Source organism: Sphaerodactylus townsendi, linkage group LG11 (genome assembly GCF_021028975.2).
Source record: "Sphaerodactylus townsendi isolate TG3544 linkage group LG11, MPM_Stown_v2.3, whole genome shotgun sequence".
Lineage (NCBI taxonomy): Eukaryota > Metazoa > Chordata > Lepidosauria > Squamata > Sphaerodactylidae > Sphaerodactylus > Sphaerodactylus townsendi.
Genome location: NC_059435.1, coordinates 56498561 through 56512797, shown reverse-complemented (window position 1 = coordinate 56512797; position 14237 = coordinate 56498561). Strand labels below are relative to the sequence as shown.

Below are 14237 nucleotides of genomic sequence, written 5' to 3'. Positions count from 1 at the left end.
AGCAGACCAACATGGCTGCTCCTCTGCAGTTATATAGGGACGTTGCTCTTACAAGTCCCAAATCATTGCTTTGGATGATTTTTGCCTCGAACAAGAATAATGTGGAATTCATGAGCCATCTGTCTTTCATAGTTTCCTGTTCTCTTCATTGTAACATACATGTTTTTGTTATAACTCTTCTGGGGATCTAAGCCTTTTACTAGTGAGTAAGCTGCAGCAGCAAGTGCTCCTGGGTACTTAGAATCATAGAGTTGGAAGAGACCCCAAGGGCCACCAAGTCCAACTGTTCTTTCACTAGGAGGCCCATGTTCTAGATCATTCAAGTACTAAATTTTATTCAGGGAGTCCACACTAAAATTAATATTCCACCTCCTACAAAAGAAAGTAACAAGCAAAAGAATATATTCTTAATGAAGTGAGCTAAAAATTGTTGCCACTTTAGTCTGACACGAATAAAGTTTGACATGTTGAAGATGCATCTTTTTCTTAATGACCCTTTATTTACTTCAGTTATACTCTGTGTTTCTTCATAATTAAGGCTCAAAACAGCAGACATTACTCCTCTGTTTTATCCTTGCAACAACCCCACGAGGTAGGTTAGATTTAGAGTGTGCAACTGGCCCAGGGCCACCCAATAAGCTTCTGTGACAGAGCAGCATTCGAACTTGGGTCTCCCAGAACCTAGCTAGTCCAACACACTAACTACTACACCTCAGTGCTTGGCTGGATAGTCTTAGTCAGACTGTTCTAAATCTCCTGCAACAGGAAACATCTCTTCTTCATAGCCTGCTTGTTTTGTGTGGCTGTTGTTGCTGGGACCAGCGCATGGAAACTCCCTTATTTGCTCTATTACTTATTTCCCTTGCTTCTTACACAGGAAGGAACTTGCCAACAAAAGGAATTCTTCAGTCTCTTACCCAGTAAGAGTTCCAGCCAGTCTACTAACTGGTTCCAGTCTGAACCTGATTTCACTCACGAATTCCAGGCTCTCTCCACAATAAATTTGCAGCTGCTTATTTGTCCACTTCTACTTTATATAAGTGTGGCAGCTTCCCTGTTAGGACAAGTGTCTTGATAGGACTGCTGTTGAAACTGAGCTGCTATAAAATTGCTTCAGACCAGCTGCTGTCATAAGGTTGCTTAGTGGTTGGAGCTTTATTTCTTTTTCGAATTCTGACAAATAGGTGCTTGTACCTTGCAATGAGTATTGACAAAGAGGTAAATAAAATATTTAAAAAAAAAATACAGATCAAGCAGCGCAATATTTCCTTTATTTTCTTCCTGTGAGTTCTCTAATTGGCTTAATGTAAACAAATCAATCACGAAAGCCAATTAGGGTACTGTTAATGTGTAGGGGGAAAATACGATACAGATGTGTGTTTTGAGTGCTGAGTCAAACTATTCCTTTTGGAGCATCCTGTTGCCATAGCTCATTAATGCCCTCTTGTGGCGTTTGCTTTGCATTCTTGATGATTCTGACTTCATGTCTGCTGCCGTCGAGCTGTGCCTGTTTTGTTCCGTGCATACTCTGAAACGGTTCTTACCTTTCCGTTTTTGTCTCTTGTCTTAGGCCAAAGAACTGCCAACCTTCAAAGACAACGACTTCATTAACGATGGTCAAAAGATACATATTGATGAAGTCAACAAAAAGATGTTCCTGGAAAAGCTTAAAAAGGATGTCGAGGTGAGATTGCTATTTGGTGGCCCCTGAAGGATGACACCTTTAGCAGGAACACCCGCCACATTAGCAAATCTGTAATAATTCCTGTCATGGTGATGAATGATTAACTTGGGCCTCACAGATACTCGCACTGTGCAAAATACTTCAGGCAGAAATGTTTAAGGGCTTAAGAGTTACCATTTTGTAAATTGTTTACCCTGATAAAGAACTCAGAATTCCATGACTGATAGTTGTTGTTTTGCTGGTGTTTGAATAATATGAGAGCCACATAGTCCTTAAAATCAGGGGTCACTGACCTTGAGCCTGTGGACTCTGTTAGAATTCTGATGGTGTGTTGTGGGGACACACAATTTTGGAGGTGGAGCCTGGGAACAGTGCAGTTGGGGGAGTAGAAGATCTCAGCGGGGTGTGATGCCCTCCAAAATCTACCCTCCAAAATAGCCATTTTCTCCAGGGGAACTGATCCTGGTCATCTGGAGTTCAGTTGTAATAGCCGGAGATCTCCAGGTACGACTCTATACAAGAGGCCGAGCCAGGCACAAAATGGCTGCCACAGTTTACCTTTAGTTAAACAGTTATGATTTCTGTGCTGTGGTGGAAGCTGCTGCTAAGGCAACATTTTAAAAAACTCTGCACAACCAATCAGAAGGCTGTCTGGGCAAAAGTGCCATCTGGCCTTACCCACTTTCTAAATACATTTGGTATCAGGAAAAGTGCTGGCAGCTTGGTAGTTTGGTATCAAGAAAGGTGCTGGCAGACACCATAGCACCCACTGGCACTGTGTTGGGCACCCTTTCCTAAAGTATTCCATACTGTAAGGGTATTAGAGGATCTCTATTAGACCTTCCTGATGGCATAAGGACTGTGATAAACTTGTCTTGTCTTTAGAAGATGCAGGTGTACATACATGTCTTGACATATGTGAAGCTGCCCTGGGAAGAAAAGACATATGACCTTCCAGCTTTGTTTTTGAGGCTTGTTTTCTACCTACATTGTAATCTATCACTGTTCCCAGTTATTTCCTCTGTATCATTAGGTTGCATGCCCATCTGTATTAAATGTAAGGTGGCATCTGGTCTCAGTTGTGGAACATTGAATGTTTGGAACTGTGTTGATTCTGATTGAGAACATGTTGAGTACATAGTTACATATTGTTGAACAATCTGAGCTTAATACATAGCTGGTCACTCTTTTGTCTCTTAAATGGGAGAATAGTAATCTCAGGGGTCTGCCATTAGGTGAAAAATTGTTTTCAGGGTGCTGGATGCTGTGTTCTCAAAGACCTGGACATTCGTGAGGCTCTAAACTGGTAAATTGCACCATAAACACTTGGTTTGTGTCTGAAATGCTGGTCAAATTGTATTTCTGCTGTTTAAGTAGAACAGTAGACTCTTAGAAGGTTGCTTGCATAATTGTGTTCAGAGTAGCTGCTGCAGCATTGCTGCAGTTTAAAAATTCATGGTATATGTAGGCAATTATTGTGAAGTGGCTCGACATCTTATGCTGATAATGGAAAGCCAGGATTGAGTTTTGGTTTTGTTTAATGTTTGTGTTTATTTTTTTTTCCTGGATAAGGGGTTTCAGCTAAGCAGTTTAGCAGAGACTCCAAAGAATGAACAGCATTCATATTTATCTAGCTTGTTTAAGTCTGAATGCATTTTCAACAACTATATCTTCCTTAATCTTTGGCTACATTTGCAAGAGTTCTTTTTTTTTTCTTTTTCTTTACAAGATGCTATCTTCTTCTAGGGCCGGTCTCTTCTGAAAATTCTGGCCTCCTTTTCTCTTGAAAGTCCTGCTTGATTATTCACAGTCTGGCTACCAGCTGCATGTAGCTGAGACATGACTAATCAACATGCCCTCGTGTCAGTCTCAAGGCAGTTTTTAATTTATAGAGCTCTCATATATCTAAATGTGTCCTATAGAAGGGTTTCAACGTCCCACTGTTCCCGTCTATCTTTTCTTAAGATTGCCCTCCAGTTACATGAAAAAAAATGTCTTGTTCATGCTGACTTCTCAGTCTTCTCTCACTTAACAAGTATCTTCCTCAGAACATAAGAACATAAGAACATAAGAACTAGCCTGCTGGATCAGACCAGAGTCCATCTAGTCCAGCATTCTGCTACTCGCAGTGGCCCACCAGGTGCCTTTGGGAGCTCACATGCAGGATGTGGAAGCAATGGCCTTCTGCTGCTGCTGCTGCTCCTGATCACCTGGTCTGCTAAGGCATTTGCAATCTGAGATCAAGGAGGATCAAGATTGGTAGCCATAGATTGACTTCTCCTCCATAAATCTGTCCAAGCCCTTTTTAAAGCTATCCAGGTTAGTGGCCATCACCACCTCCTGTGGCAGCATATTCCAAACACCAATCACACGTTGAGTGAAGTGTGTTTCCTTTGTGGTCCCTAATTCTTCCCCCCAGCATTTTTCAATGAATGCCCCCTGGTTTCTAGTATTGTGAGAAAGAGAGAAAAATTTCTCTCTGTCAGTATTTTCTACCCCATACATAATGGTACCAGACTTCCAATCCTCCCCCCTCAGGCGTCTCCTCTCCAAACTAAAGAGTCCCAACGCCCCCCCCCCCAACAAACCCCCCCCCCCCAAACACCCCCCCCCCCCCCACCCCCCCCCCCCCCCCCCACCCCCCCCACCCCCCCCCCCCACCCCCCCACCCCCCCCCCACCCCCCCCCCCCCCCACCCCCCCCCCCCCCCACCCCCCCCCCCCCCCACCCCCCCCCCCCCCCACCCCCCCCCCCCCCCACCCCCCCCCCCCCCCACCCCCCCCCCCCCCCCCCCCCCCCCCCCCCCCCCCCCCCCCCCCCCCACCCCCCCCCCCCCCTGCACCCCCCCCCCCCCCAACCCCGCCCCCCCCCCGATTCCCCCCCCCCCCCCCACATCCCCCACCCACACCCCCCCCCCCCCCCCCCCCCCCCCCCCCCCACCCCCCCCCCCCCACACCCCCCCTCCCCCCAGAAGAGGAAAAAGGGGGGAGCGGCGGCCCCAGATAGAATCAACAGTGGGCCCGACCGAAATAACAAGGGATGGAGAATGGCAGCCTCAGTTTCAATTCCGATGTTTCAGTGGGGGGCAGTAAAACCGCGGCCAGCCTCTCCAAAAGCCCGGTGGAATAGCTCTGTTTTGCAGGCCCTGCGGAACTCACCAAGGTCCCGCAGGGCCCGGACTGATGGAGGTAGAGCATTCCACCAGGCAGGGGCCAGAGCCGTAAAGGCCCTGGCCCGGGTCGAGGCCAGCCGCATCGTCGCGGGGCCGGGGGTCACCAGCAGTTCAGCCACCGCTGAGCGTAGTGGCCTACGTGGGACATAAGGGGACACTTATCGAAGCTGGTTGTAGTAAGAAGTAAACTTCCGGGTGGAAAGAGGGACCCACTGCTTTTTCTTAATTGGATCTTGGATTCTTTATGTTCTCCATGGTAATTGATGCTGTCCTTTATTTTCCTCTAGTTCCTTGCTCAGCTAAAACTCATGGATTACAGTTTGCTGGTTGGAATTCATGATGTTGAAAGGGCAGAACAAGAGGAGGTGGAATGTGAAGAGAATGATGAAGAGGAAGGGGAAAGTGATGGCGCTCACACAACAGGAACCCCTCCAGATAGTCCAGGAAACACACTGAACAGCTCTCAGCCATTGGCTCCAGGAGAATTCGATCCATCTATTGATGTTTATGGAATAAAATGCCATGAAAGTAAGTAGTTTTGCTATACCTATTTAGAAAGAGGAGACTCTTTGATTCCTGCATCAGAATCTCTGAGCTTTTTAAGAAATTCAGATTACAGAAAGGCAAACTGTGTGTTAATTTCACACAATAATTGGGGTTTTTTACACTCAACCCCCTTGTTTTTTATATAACTTAAAAGAAGAATCCCAAATGTGCGACTATGGTATTTTTATATGTTTAGATGTCCAAGAACAGAGAAGAACCATTCATCTGTAACTCAAAATGCTATTTTACCACTTTTTGCTATTTACAGTATTGTGAAAAGATAGTCTTAATACTATGGAAGAGTTTGTCTTTTCTTTGGAGGCCAGGGCTACTGAACCTCACTGTGATTTTCAAATAATTTCATAAGTTAATTTCAGGCTGGCTGTAGCCAACTTTTTAACTCTCTTCCTTGCTGCAGTGACCCCAAACTATATGGCTCTTAAACACACAGGTCACATGGTCCCCACCATAGCCTTTCTGGGTAGTCAGGTGGGAGCTTCCTCCCTTTTTCAGCAGCCGAAAAGAAGATTGGACCCCTCCCTCTGCCCTTTATACTTAGTTAACTTGAAGTTCAATTCCAGGCTTCCTTTCTAAATATTATTTATGTGCTTTAATCACATCTGCCATCTGAGGGAGAATGGTGGTCAACCTGAGAACTGGCCTTCCCAGTTAAACCAAAATTACGGAATTTCCTCCCCAGCTAGATCTGCCAATGGGTGAAGGCTTTTCTGTTTTGTTTGGTGTTGCCTTATTGACCCTCTTTCCCATTTATGGCTGTGTGTTTGTGTTTTATTGAATTGTGTTTGTTTTCTTATCTATATACATTTTATATTTTTTTCTAACGTTCTGGCTGTTTGCTGCCTTGGGTACCCTGAACTGGGTGGACAGGCAGCATAAATAAATGCATGTGTTCATGTGAACTCATAAGCCAAAGTTACCACTATTGCCCAAGTTACATGTGAAGCTTTATCCCAAATACAGAAAGAATATGACTCACAATAGTTTGGCTTTCTGGGGTTTTTAATGGCTTACCATTGTCTGTGCAAATTAAATGAAATCTATGTGATCATACTTTCCAGTCTGAGTTTATATTGGATCGTAGTTGGCCATCTAGAAGTACTTCTCTAGCGTCTTGTATTTCCTGAGTTAATGTAATCTCCAAGTTTTATGTTGTCAATGAAAGAAAAGGTTGTAGATTGAAAGTTTTGAACAACGTCAAACTGTTAGAAGGCAAAGGCCTTCAACTCTATCAGTTCCTTGTAGCCTTTGGTTATTCCAAATTTCTTCCATCAATTGGTTGATTTCCTACCCATGAAGTATATGTGTTTTTTTACAAATGTCTTTCCTTTGTGCAGATGCACCTAGAAAGGAAGTTTACTTTATGGCCATCATTGATATTCTTACTCACTATGATGCAAAAAAGAAAGCTGCACATGCTGCAAAAACCGTCAAACATGGCGTGAGTATCACCGTGGCAGCAGATTCCAACCCTGCCCTTCTCTTCACACCTTAACTATTTGGTGCTGTAATATAGAATAGCCTCCATGGGAGATTGGCTTAATCTCCTTTCTCCCTTTCACCAATCCCTGAAAGAAGTTTTGCAAATTGCCTGGGGATTTGTATTGTTGCTTCTGTGAGTTTACTTTCTGAAAAATAATTAGATACGATTTCTTAATGACGTTTGAATCCCTTACAAAAGAAACTATGGATGACGAAATATTTGTTTACAAAGTTTCCTTACAGCTACCTGACACATTCAACCTAATCTATGAATCTGTTCATATTCATGTGATTTTTTAAAAAGCTTTGGTTGAAATGTCCACAGATTCCTCCTTCCACCTCAGGGTCCCTGCTCTAGAATGTAATGTATGGGTGGGAATGGAGCCATATGAGTTTTATTATTCATCTGCCTGGACCTGTATCGCCTAGGCTAGCTTGATCTCATCAGATCTTGAAAACTAAGCAGGGTCAACCTTGGTTAGTGTTTGGTTGGGAGAGCACCAGGGAGGTCCAGGGTTGCTTTACAGAGGCAGGCAGTGGCAAACTACTTCTGAATGTCTCTTGTCTTGAAAACCATAATTGGCTTCAACTTGACAGAAAAAAAAAATCTCCTGGGGATTCTGTGGAAATATGGGGAGACTGCTTTTCCTTATCTGCCATTAAGATGATGCTGACCTCCTGAAATAGAATTTGAAGAATGTGAAGTGAGGAAAGAGTTGATAGAGGCACTAACAGAAAGTGTATGCTTATGCAAAGCATGATTGGCAGGAGAGGTGGAGGAAACAGAACAGTACATCTGATGGGAAAGAAAAGAGCAAAAACTTCTAACTACATCAGAAATATTTATGGAGGATTCGTTCATATGAAACTGTATGTGTTCATGATGTGTGTGTATAAAATGCAGTCAAGTCATGGTCAACTTAAGCCAACCTAGTAGGGTTTCCAAGGCAAGAGACTAAGAAAGATGGCTTGCCAATGCCTTCCTCTGCAAAGCAACCCTGGCGTTCCTTAGTGGTCTCCTATCCAAGTTCCAACCAAGACCAACCTTGTTTAGCTTATGAGATCTGACAAGAGCAGGCTGGCCTTGGGCCATGTAGGTCAGGTCATACATTTATCATATTCATTGGTTAACTCTACAGCGATCTGTGATTCTAACAGAGAATTATGAACAGAGAGGGAGGATGCATAAGTGAAAGGGACTTGGATTGGTGGATGGGCATAGTTGGCAGCAAAAATTTAGGGAGTACTAGCCTACTTGAAGGTGTGGCTCAGTAATAAAGTACCGTATATACTCATGTATAAGTCGACCCGCATATAAGTCGAGGCACCTAATTTTACCACAAAAAACTGGGAAAACTTATTGACTCGCGTATAAGTCGAGGGTGGGAAATGCAGCATCAATTGAGGCATCAGTAGGTTAAATGTTTTTGAATATTTATTTCAAAGAAAAACAGTAAACTGGCTCTGTAAGTGGAAAAGAGGGACAACAAGAACAATATGGTACCAACAATAACTTTAAAAGTACAAAAACCTTAGCTCAACCAGCAACCAAGCTAAAACACAAGAGCTAAAATCCTTCAAAACTGGATTCCTCATCATCATCTGTATGTCCAAATGTAACCCAACTTAGATTTTAAGAGGGATATTATCAGAAATGAAAAATCTACTATTAGCTTCCATCAGAAATAAATGGGGATGTGGGGCATCTCCTTTGGGGGTAAATAACCTTGGATCCCCTGACCCAAACTTCACCAAACCTGGCTGGTAAAATAGAGAAAAGAGATTCCTCTGATAAGACTAGGCCAGGTTTGGTGAAGTTTGGTCTAGAGGGTCCAAAGCTATGGACCCTCAAAAGTGGCAGCCCCATCCACTAACAGCTCCCATTGAAAACAATGGGGAACAAGGTTTCTTTGGGGGTCCATAACTTTGGACCCCCTGAACCAAACTTTACCAAACTTGGCTGGTATCATCAGGAGAGTCTTCTGAGGGTACCCTGAAATTTTGGTGCCTCTAGCATAAAAATATTGGTGCCTCTAGCATAAAAACCCCCTGCTGGCCGTCAAAGTAAAAAAACACAAAAAATTTTAATGACCCGCATATAAGTCGAGGGGAGCTTTTTCAGCATTAAAAATGTGCTGAAAAATTCGACTTATACATGAGTATATACGGTAACTCTACAAGTCCCAAGTAAGACTGAGTGGTTGAAGCAGTTTCATGTGTTCATGAGAAATAGCCACTAGCTCATGTGTCCCTGTGCTTTTTCATGATTGTGCCCATTCTTTGGAACAATCTTTCCAAAAGGATGTGGAAATGTTCCTCACTTCTGGGCTTTTGTAAAATTTCAGAAGTTTGGAGAATGACTATATGGACAATGTGATCAGAGACTATATTGACAGCCGCTGTGGTGTAGTGGTTAAGAGTACTGGGCTCTAATCTAGAGCACTGGGTTTGATTCCCCGCTCCTTCACGTGAGTGGCGGACTCGTATCTGGTGAACTGCATTTGTTTTCCCCACTGCCCTGCAAGAAACCTGCTGTGTGACCTTGGGATAGTGTCACAGTTCTCTCAGATCTCTCTCAGTTCCACCTACCTCAAAAGACATCTGTTGTGGGGAGAGGAAGGGAAAGGAGTTTGTAAGCCTCCTTGAGTCTCCTTATAGGAGAGAAAGGTGGGATATAAATCTTCTATATTTGGAAAAAGTTGTGTTTGTCTCTAAAATGCTACAGGCTTTCTGTTACCTCGAATGTAATCTGCTTTCTTTTTCTCTCTTTTCATTCTTGTTTTTAGGCCGGTGCAGAGATTTCCACAGTTAACCCCGAACAGTATTCAAAGCGGTTCTTGGACTTTATTGCCAACATTTTGACGTAACCAACCATGTTCCATTGGACAGATAGAAGTTCTGGGAACAGCAGCAATGGCTGCAAGTGTGTGAGGGACAAAAGCTTCTTTTTAAAAGGAACTCTCAAGTGCTATCTTGCAGAAGGCGGCCCCTTGGTTTACATCTGCTGGCCAAGATGACTGACTGGGGTGAAATATTCGCTTTAACAGCTGCCAGATACGCTCAGCATAATTCTAGCTATTTCTGGTGTGTGCGTGTGTGTGTGTATGCGTGTGCGCGTGCAAAACCCCCTACAAATATAAATTAACTAATTAATAACATAGATCAGCATTTTACTTGGCGTATTGCAACTGCAACACTCCAGATTCTAGCCAAGATGGAACGACTGGGCCGAATTTGGAGCGGAAGAACGTGCATGTTCAGTCTCACAATATTGGCATCGAACTGTAAAACTGTGGATCAGTTTATGTTTTGAATGGAAAAGTGAAAGACTGTTTCGATGATGATGTTGATGATGATGATGATAATGATGACATTACAACGTATGCTTCACTTAAAACAGCCCTGCATGTTGGCACTCTTTAAGAATAGCGGCAACATTGTAAGCCCTGTGTCAGGGGTGTCCAACTCTGGTGCTTCAGATGTTCATGGACTACAATTCCCATTAACCCCTGCCATGCCAGCAGGGATTGATGGGAATTGTAGTCCATGAACATCTGAAGTGACACAGTTGGACTCCCCTGCCCTGTGTGATGGAAGCTCTGCTTTTGGCATCTTTTGCTTTTTTTTATCTTCTCTCTTGATTTTAATTGTCCCATCACAACAGGGAACAGTCTTCCAGCCACTCAGAGGTATGTATCTTGTTTAACCAAGACCTACTGGCATAATTATAATTATAGTCTGTGTGGGTTTTGTTTTGTTCTACCCAGAATAAAATTACTGGGGGGGGTGGGTGGAATGTTAGGGCTAGGCCATTGTTGTACCACGTGGAGATCTATACTGTTCATTTATCATGTAGGAACTGATCATGCACACATTTAAGATGAATTTGGGGACAAGAAGCAGCATCATTTCCCACCACATAAACAAAAGGATAGGAAGCCTATTTGCCTACGACGGATCAAAACTAGGACCTTTCAAACGCTGATGTCGTGCTGTCATAATATTTTATTTTTTAAAAAATCCTTTTTAAAGCCCTAAATTTTTACTGTTTACATTAATAGGAGAACAGGGATGCTTTTGAGTTTGTGCACAGTATGTGAATATAAAGTTTACGTGTAAAGTTATTTTACAGTGCAGATGAAGTAATATTCTGAAGTGTAACACGCAGTCATGTATTAAAGTGAATTTTTCACCCACCTCCATGATAGAAAATCTTTTACAATAAATGGTGACAGATTATTTTTAAGCGTATGAAGGTGGGTTTTTTCATCCTCTTGATAATTTGCTTTCTGTTTCTCCAAATTATGTTGTATGATTCATTGCCTAAACGTGTGCTGTCACCTAGTAAGCGACCTGTTTTAAAACTTAATAATAATCAATTTGGGGAACAGGTTCCGAGCTTCTAGAAGGACAGAATTAGAAATGCTTAAATATATTATTCTCTACTTATACACTGTGCTAAAATTGTGCCTTTTTACAATTCTTTGTCTGTTTGAACATTAACGAGCAACTCAGAAAAAAAAATCACACTTTCCCTTTCAAGGTATAACTTAGTCCTGGCATGCCAGGTTGCCTTCTCTAGTAACTTAATGCCAGCGCTGTTAAGGCTGCAGCTGTCTGTTATGTCTGTAGTGTTGACTTCATAAAGCACTGATAAACTAGCAACTGATCTTGCTATTGTATGCGGCCAAAGGCAATACCATCCTTATTACTCTGTACGAATTTTTTAAACATTGTTTTGTTACCCTTCTGGTGATGTTAACAGTACTGTTACATATGTGTACAATTCTGAACTCTTGTGTATTTAAGTTGACAATTGTGGCTTTGACTTCTGTTTTGTTTTGTTTTTTAACTCCTTTTCCCCATACATGCACACCCCATTTATCTCTGGCACCATGTGAATGTTGTTGTTTTTTTATTTCTTACAATACGCAGTGGCTACTTAAGGTATGATGAGACTGCAAAGGACACCACTGGGGGAAAATGAGTTACACATTCATAAAAGAAAAAAAATATCCCATTGTAGCCAGTTAGCATATGCTTTTAATGAGCTAACTACCAAGCCTTCATTTTTCTGTCTGTAACAGTCTCTTGTCACTCACGACTGATGGATAAAACTGTCCGTGGAGAGGGTGAGGAAGACCCACGCTGTATTGCCTAGTTATAAAACCACACTCAAAACATGACTAAGGCTTTATAAAATAAAGCAGTTTGATGACTTGCTAGGAAAATCCTTTGTCCCTTTTTCTTTTTGCTGTGCATTCAGTCACTTTTGGAAATGATGCTTGAGATGAATGTATAACTTGGATTTCAGAAAGCAGAAGTGGAAGGTTTTTCAGCAGAGTATGGTGATCTTCCTGTATACACATGTACATATGCACATCTCTGACTATGACAGCCTCTTTTAAAATATTCCACCCTGAGTCCTGCCAAGTTGCTTTATAACATTGCCATGGAGTGACAGAAGGTTTAGTAAAACCTGAAACTGGTAACCTTTAGTGATACCCAGCTCTCCATAGTTAAATTAACTACTGAATGGGTATCATGTTCACAGTAAGCATTAGATGTGTTGTACTCCTTATTTGTGGATCACATGAGGGGATAAACTTTCTGCTTCGGTGTGGAGGGCAAGAATGGTAGCAACCATGATCTTGATTGCTACATCTTCAAGAAGTGGTTTGTTTGGAAGTCTACAATGTAGTTTATGTGCTGTAATCTGCAAGGGAGCTATACGAAGAATGCTCAGCAAAATAGATAACAAGCATAATATGCATAACCAGACATAGATTCTGCAAGATGTGTTCCCACGCTAGAGAGGTACATTCTAATATAGAGAACTGCATTTGCTTCCTCGCTCTGCCGCTTGAGCTGTGGAGGCTTATCTGGGGAACTAGATTAGCTTGTGCACTCCAACACATGTTAGCTGGGTGACCTTGGGCCAGTCACAGTTCTTTGAAGCTCTCTCAGCCCCACCCCTCACAGGGTGTTTGTTGTGAGGAGGGAAGGGAATGGAGTTTGCAAGCCCCTTTGAGTCTCCTTACAGGAGAGAAAGGGGGGATATAAATCCAAATTATTCTTCTTCTACTTGTGGGTCAGACAGCAGCAGACAAATGCGATTAAGCAAGTAGTTTCTTCAGCCACATAGCAGATGTGTATGTGTGACTGGGGGGGGGGGGGGGTTGATTTAAAGAATACAAGAGATATGCGGATGGGATGTTTAGATCTCTTGCCCATAGTATGTGGCACTACACCCTGTGTCCTGAAATATTTTTTTCTTCAGCAGTACTGGATGTGGGCCTGACTACGAGGAAAATCCTTTCATTGTTTGGAGGTAAGCCTGGGGGTCAGGGACAACATATTGTTTTTTTTGTTTTTAAGTTGGGCTGAACTTCAACACACTTTGTTTGTGATGGGAGCAGACCTGGATCTAAATACACTGAACTGCAGCCATTGGCTTGCATTCAACAAAAACTGCAAGAAACTGGACTTCCTTCTGTTTTCCATTCAATGTTCTCCTCCCCTACAGCTCTACTACTTATGAAATAGAATGGGTGGTTGAGATGTTCATTTTTCCTCCAACAAAATATTCCAAAAATGCAAATGGATGGCTATATATGCGAGGGGGATGGGGGGAAAGATAATTATAAAGTGAAGTTATGGGAAGGATAAAGCTCAAGAACTGAAGTAGGAAGGTTTGGTTATGCCATAGCACACCTGGCATTTCATGGGCACAGGTGTTCTAAGTAGCAGCTATTCTTTTCCAGCAGACACCATGCTGGCTAACAGACAAGCAGCTTCCTTATAAATATAATGATGGCTTAATATCCACTTTCAGTATTTGGTAGTGCTTCTTTGTGCGCTATTAAGGACCAGAGGGCCTGATGGCTCATCCTGGGGAGATGATGAAAATATAATGTATTTAGGGGAAAGTCAGATTCTGTGTCTTGCTTCTTTTTTCTTCCATTCAATCCTTGACCAGGTGAGTAAACAGCTTCTTCACGGGGGAAAAATAAAGATTATAGTGATTACTTTCCTTTGTACATAACCCCATGCCTTTCTCCATATCTTGCCTTCTTTTGGATCAGTTTTTAACCTGAACTTTGCCTACGTCTAGTGGGAAAAGAGAAATGTCTGAAATCTCCTGGATAAAGGATTAGATGAGCTCAATATAGTAAGGTTACATTTCTCTTAACTTTCATCTAGCTGCCAAAAATAACATCAGGGAACTCTTGCAATTAATTCAAATGTATGAATGATGTAGGATCCTTAGGTGGGAGTGATCATGTTCTCCTGGAGCTTGTTATACAGTGGAAAGGGGATGCCGAGCAGAATCAG

The 14237-nt window shown here is 42.6% G+C and overlaps 1 protein-coding gene across 3 annotated transcripts in view; it reads left to right on the top strand.

Annotated features, from left to right (window-relative positions):
* PIP4K2A (phosphatidylinositol-5-phosphate 4-kinase type 2 alpha) overlaps window positions 1–12133 on the top strand; it is an 81002-nt gene extending 68869 nt beyond the window's left edge. For all 3 annotated transcript variants that reach the window (XM_048511344.1, XM_048511342.1, XM_048511343.1), the window contains 4 exons: window positions 1571–1684; window positions 5144–5384; window positions 6758–6861; window positions 9689–12133. In XM_048511344.1, coding sequence (XP_048367301.1) covers window positions 1571–1684; window positions 5144–5384; window positions 6758–6861; window positions 9689–9769 — 540 coding nt within the window. In that variant the 3' untranslated portion in view covers window positions 9770–12133. The remainder of the gene's footprint in view (window positions 1–1570; window positions 1685–5143; window positions 5385–6757; window positions 6862–9688) is intronic.
* Window positions 12134–14237: the final 2104 nt, after the last annotated feature.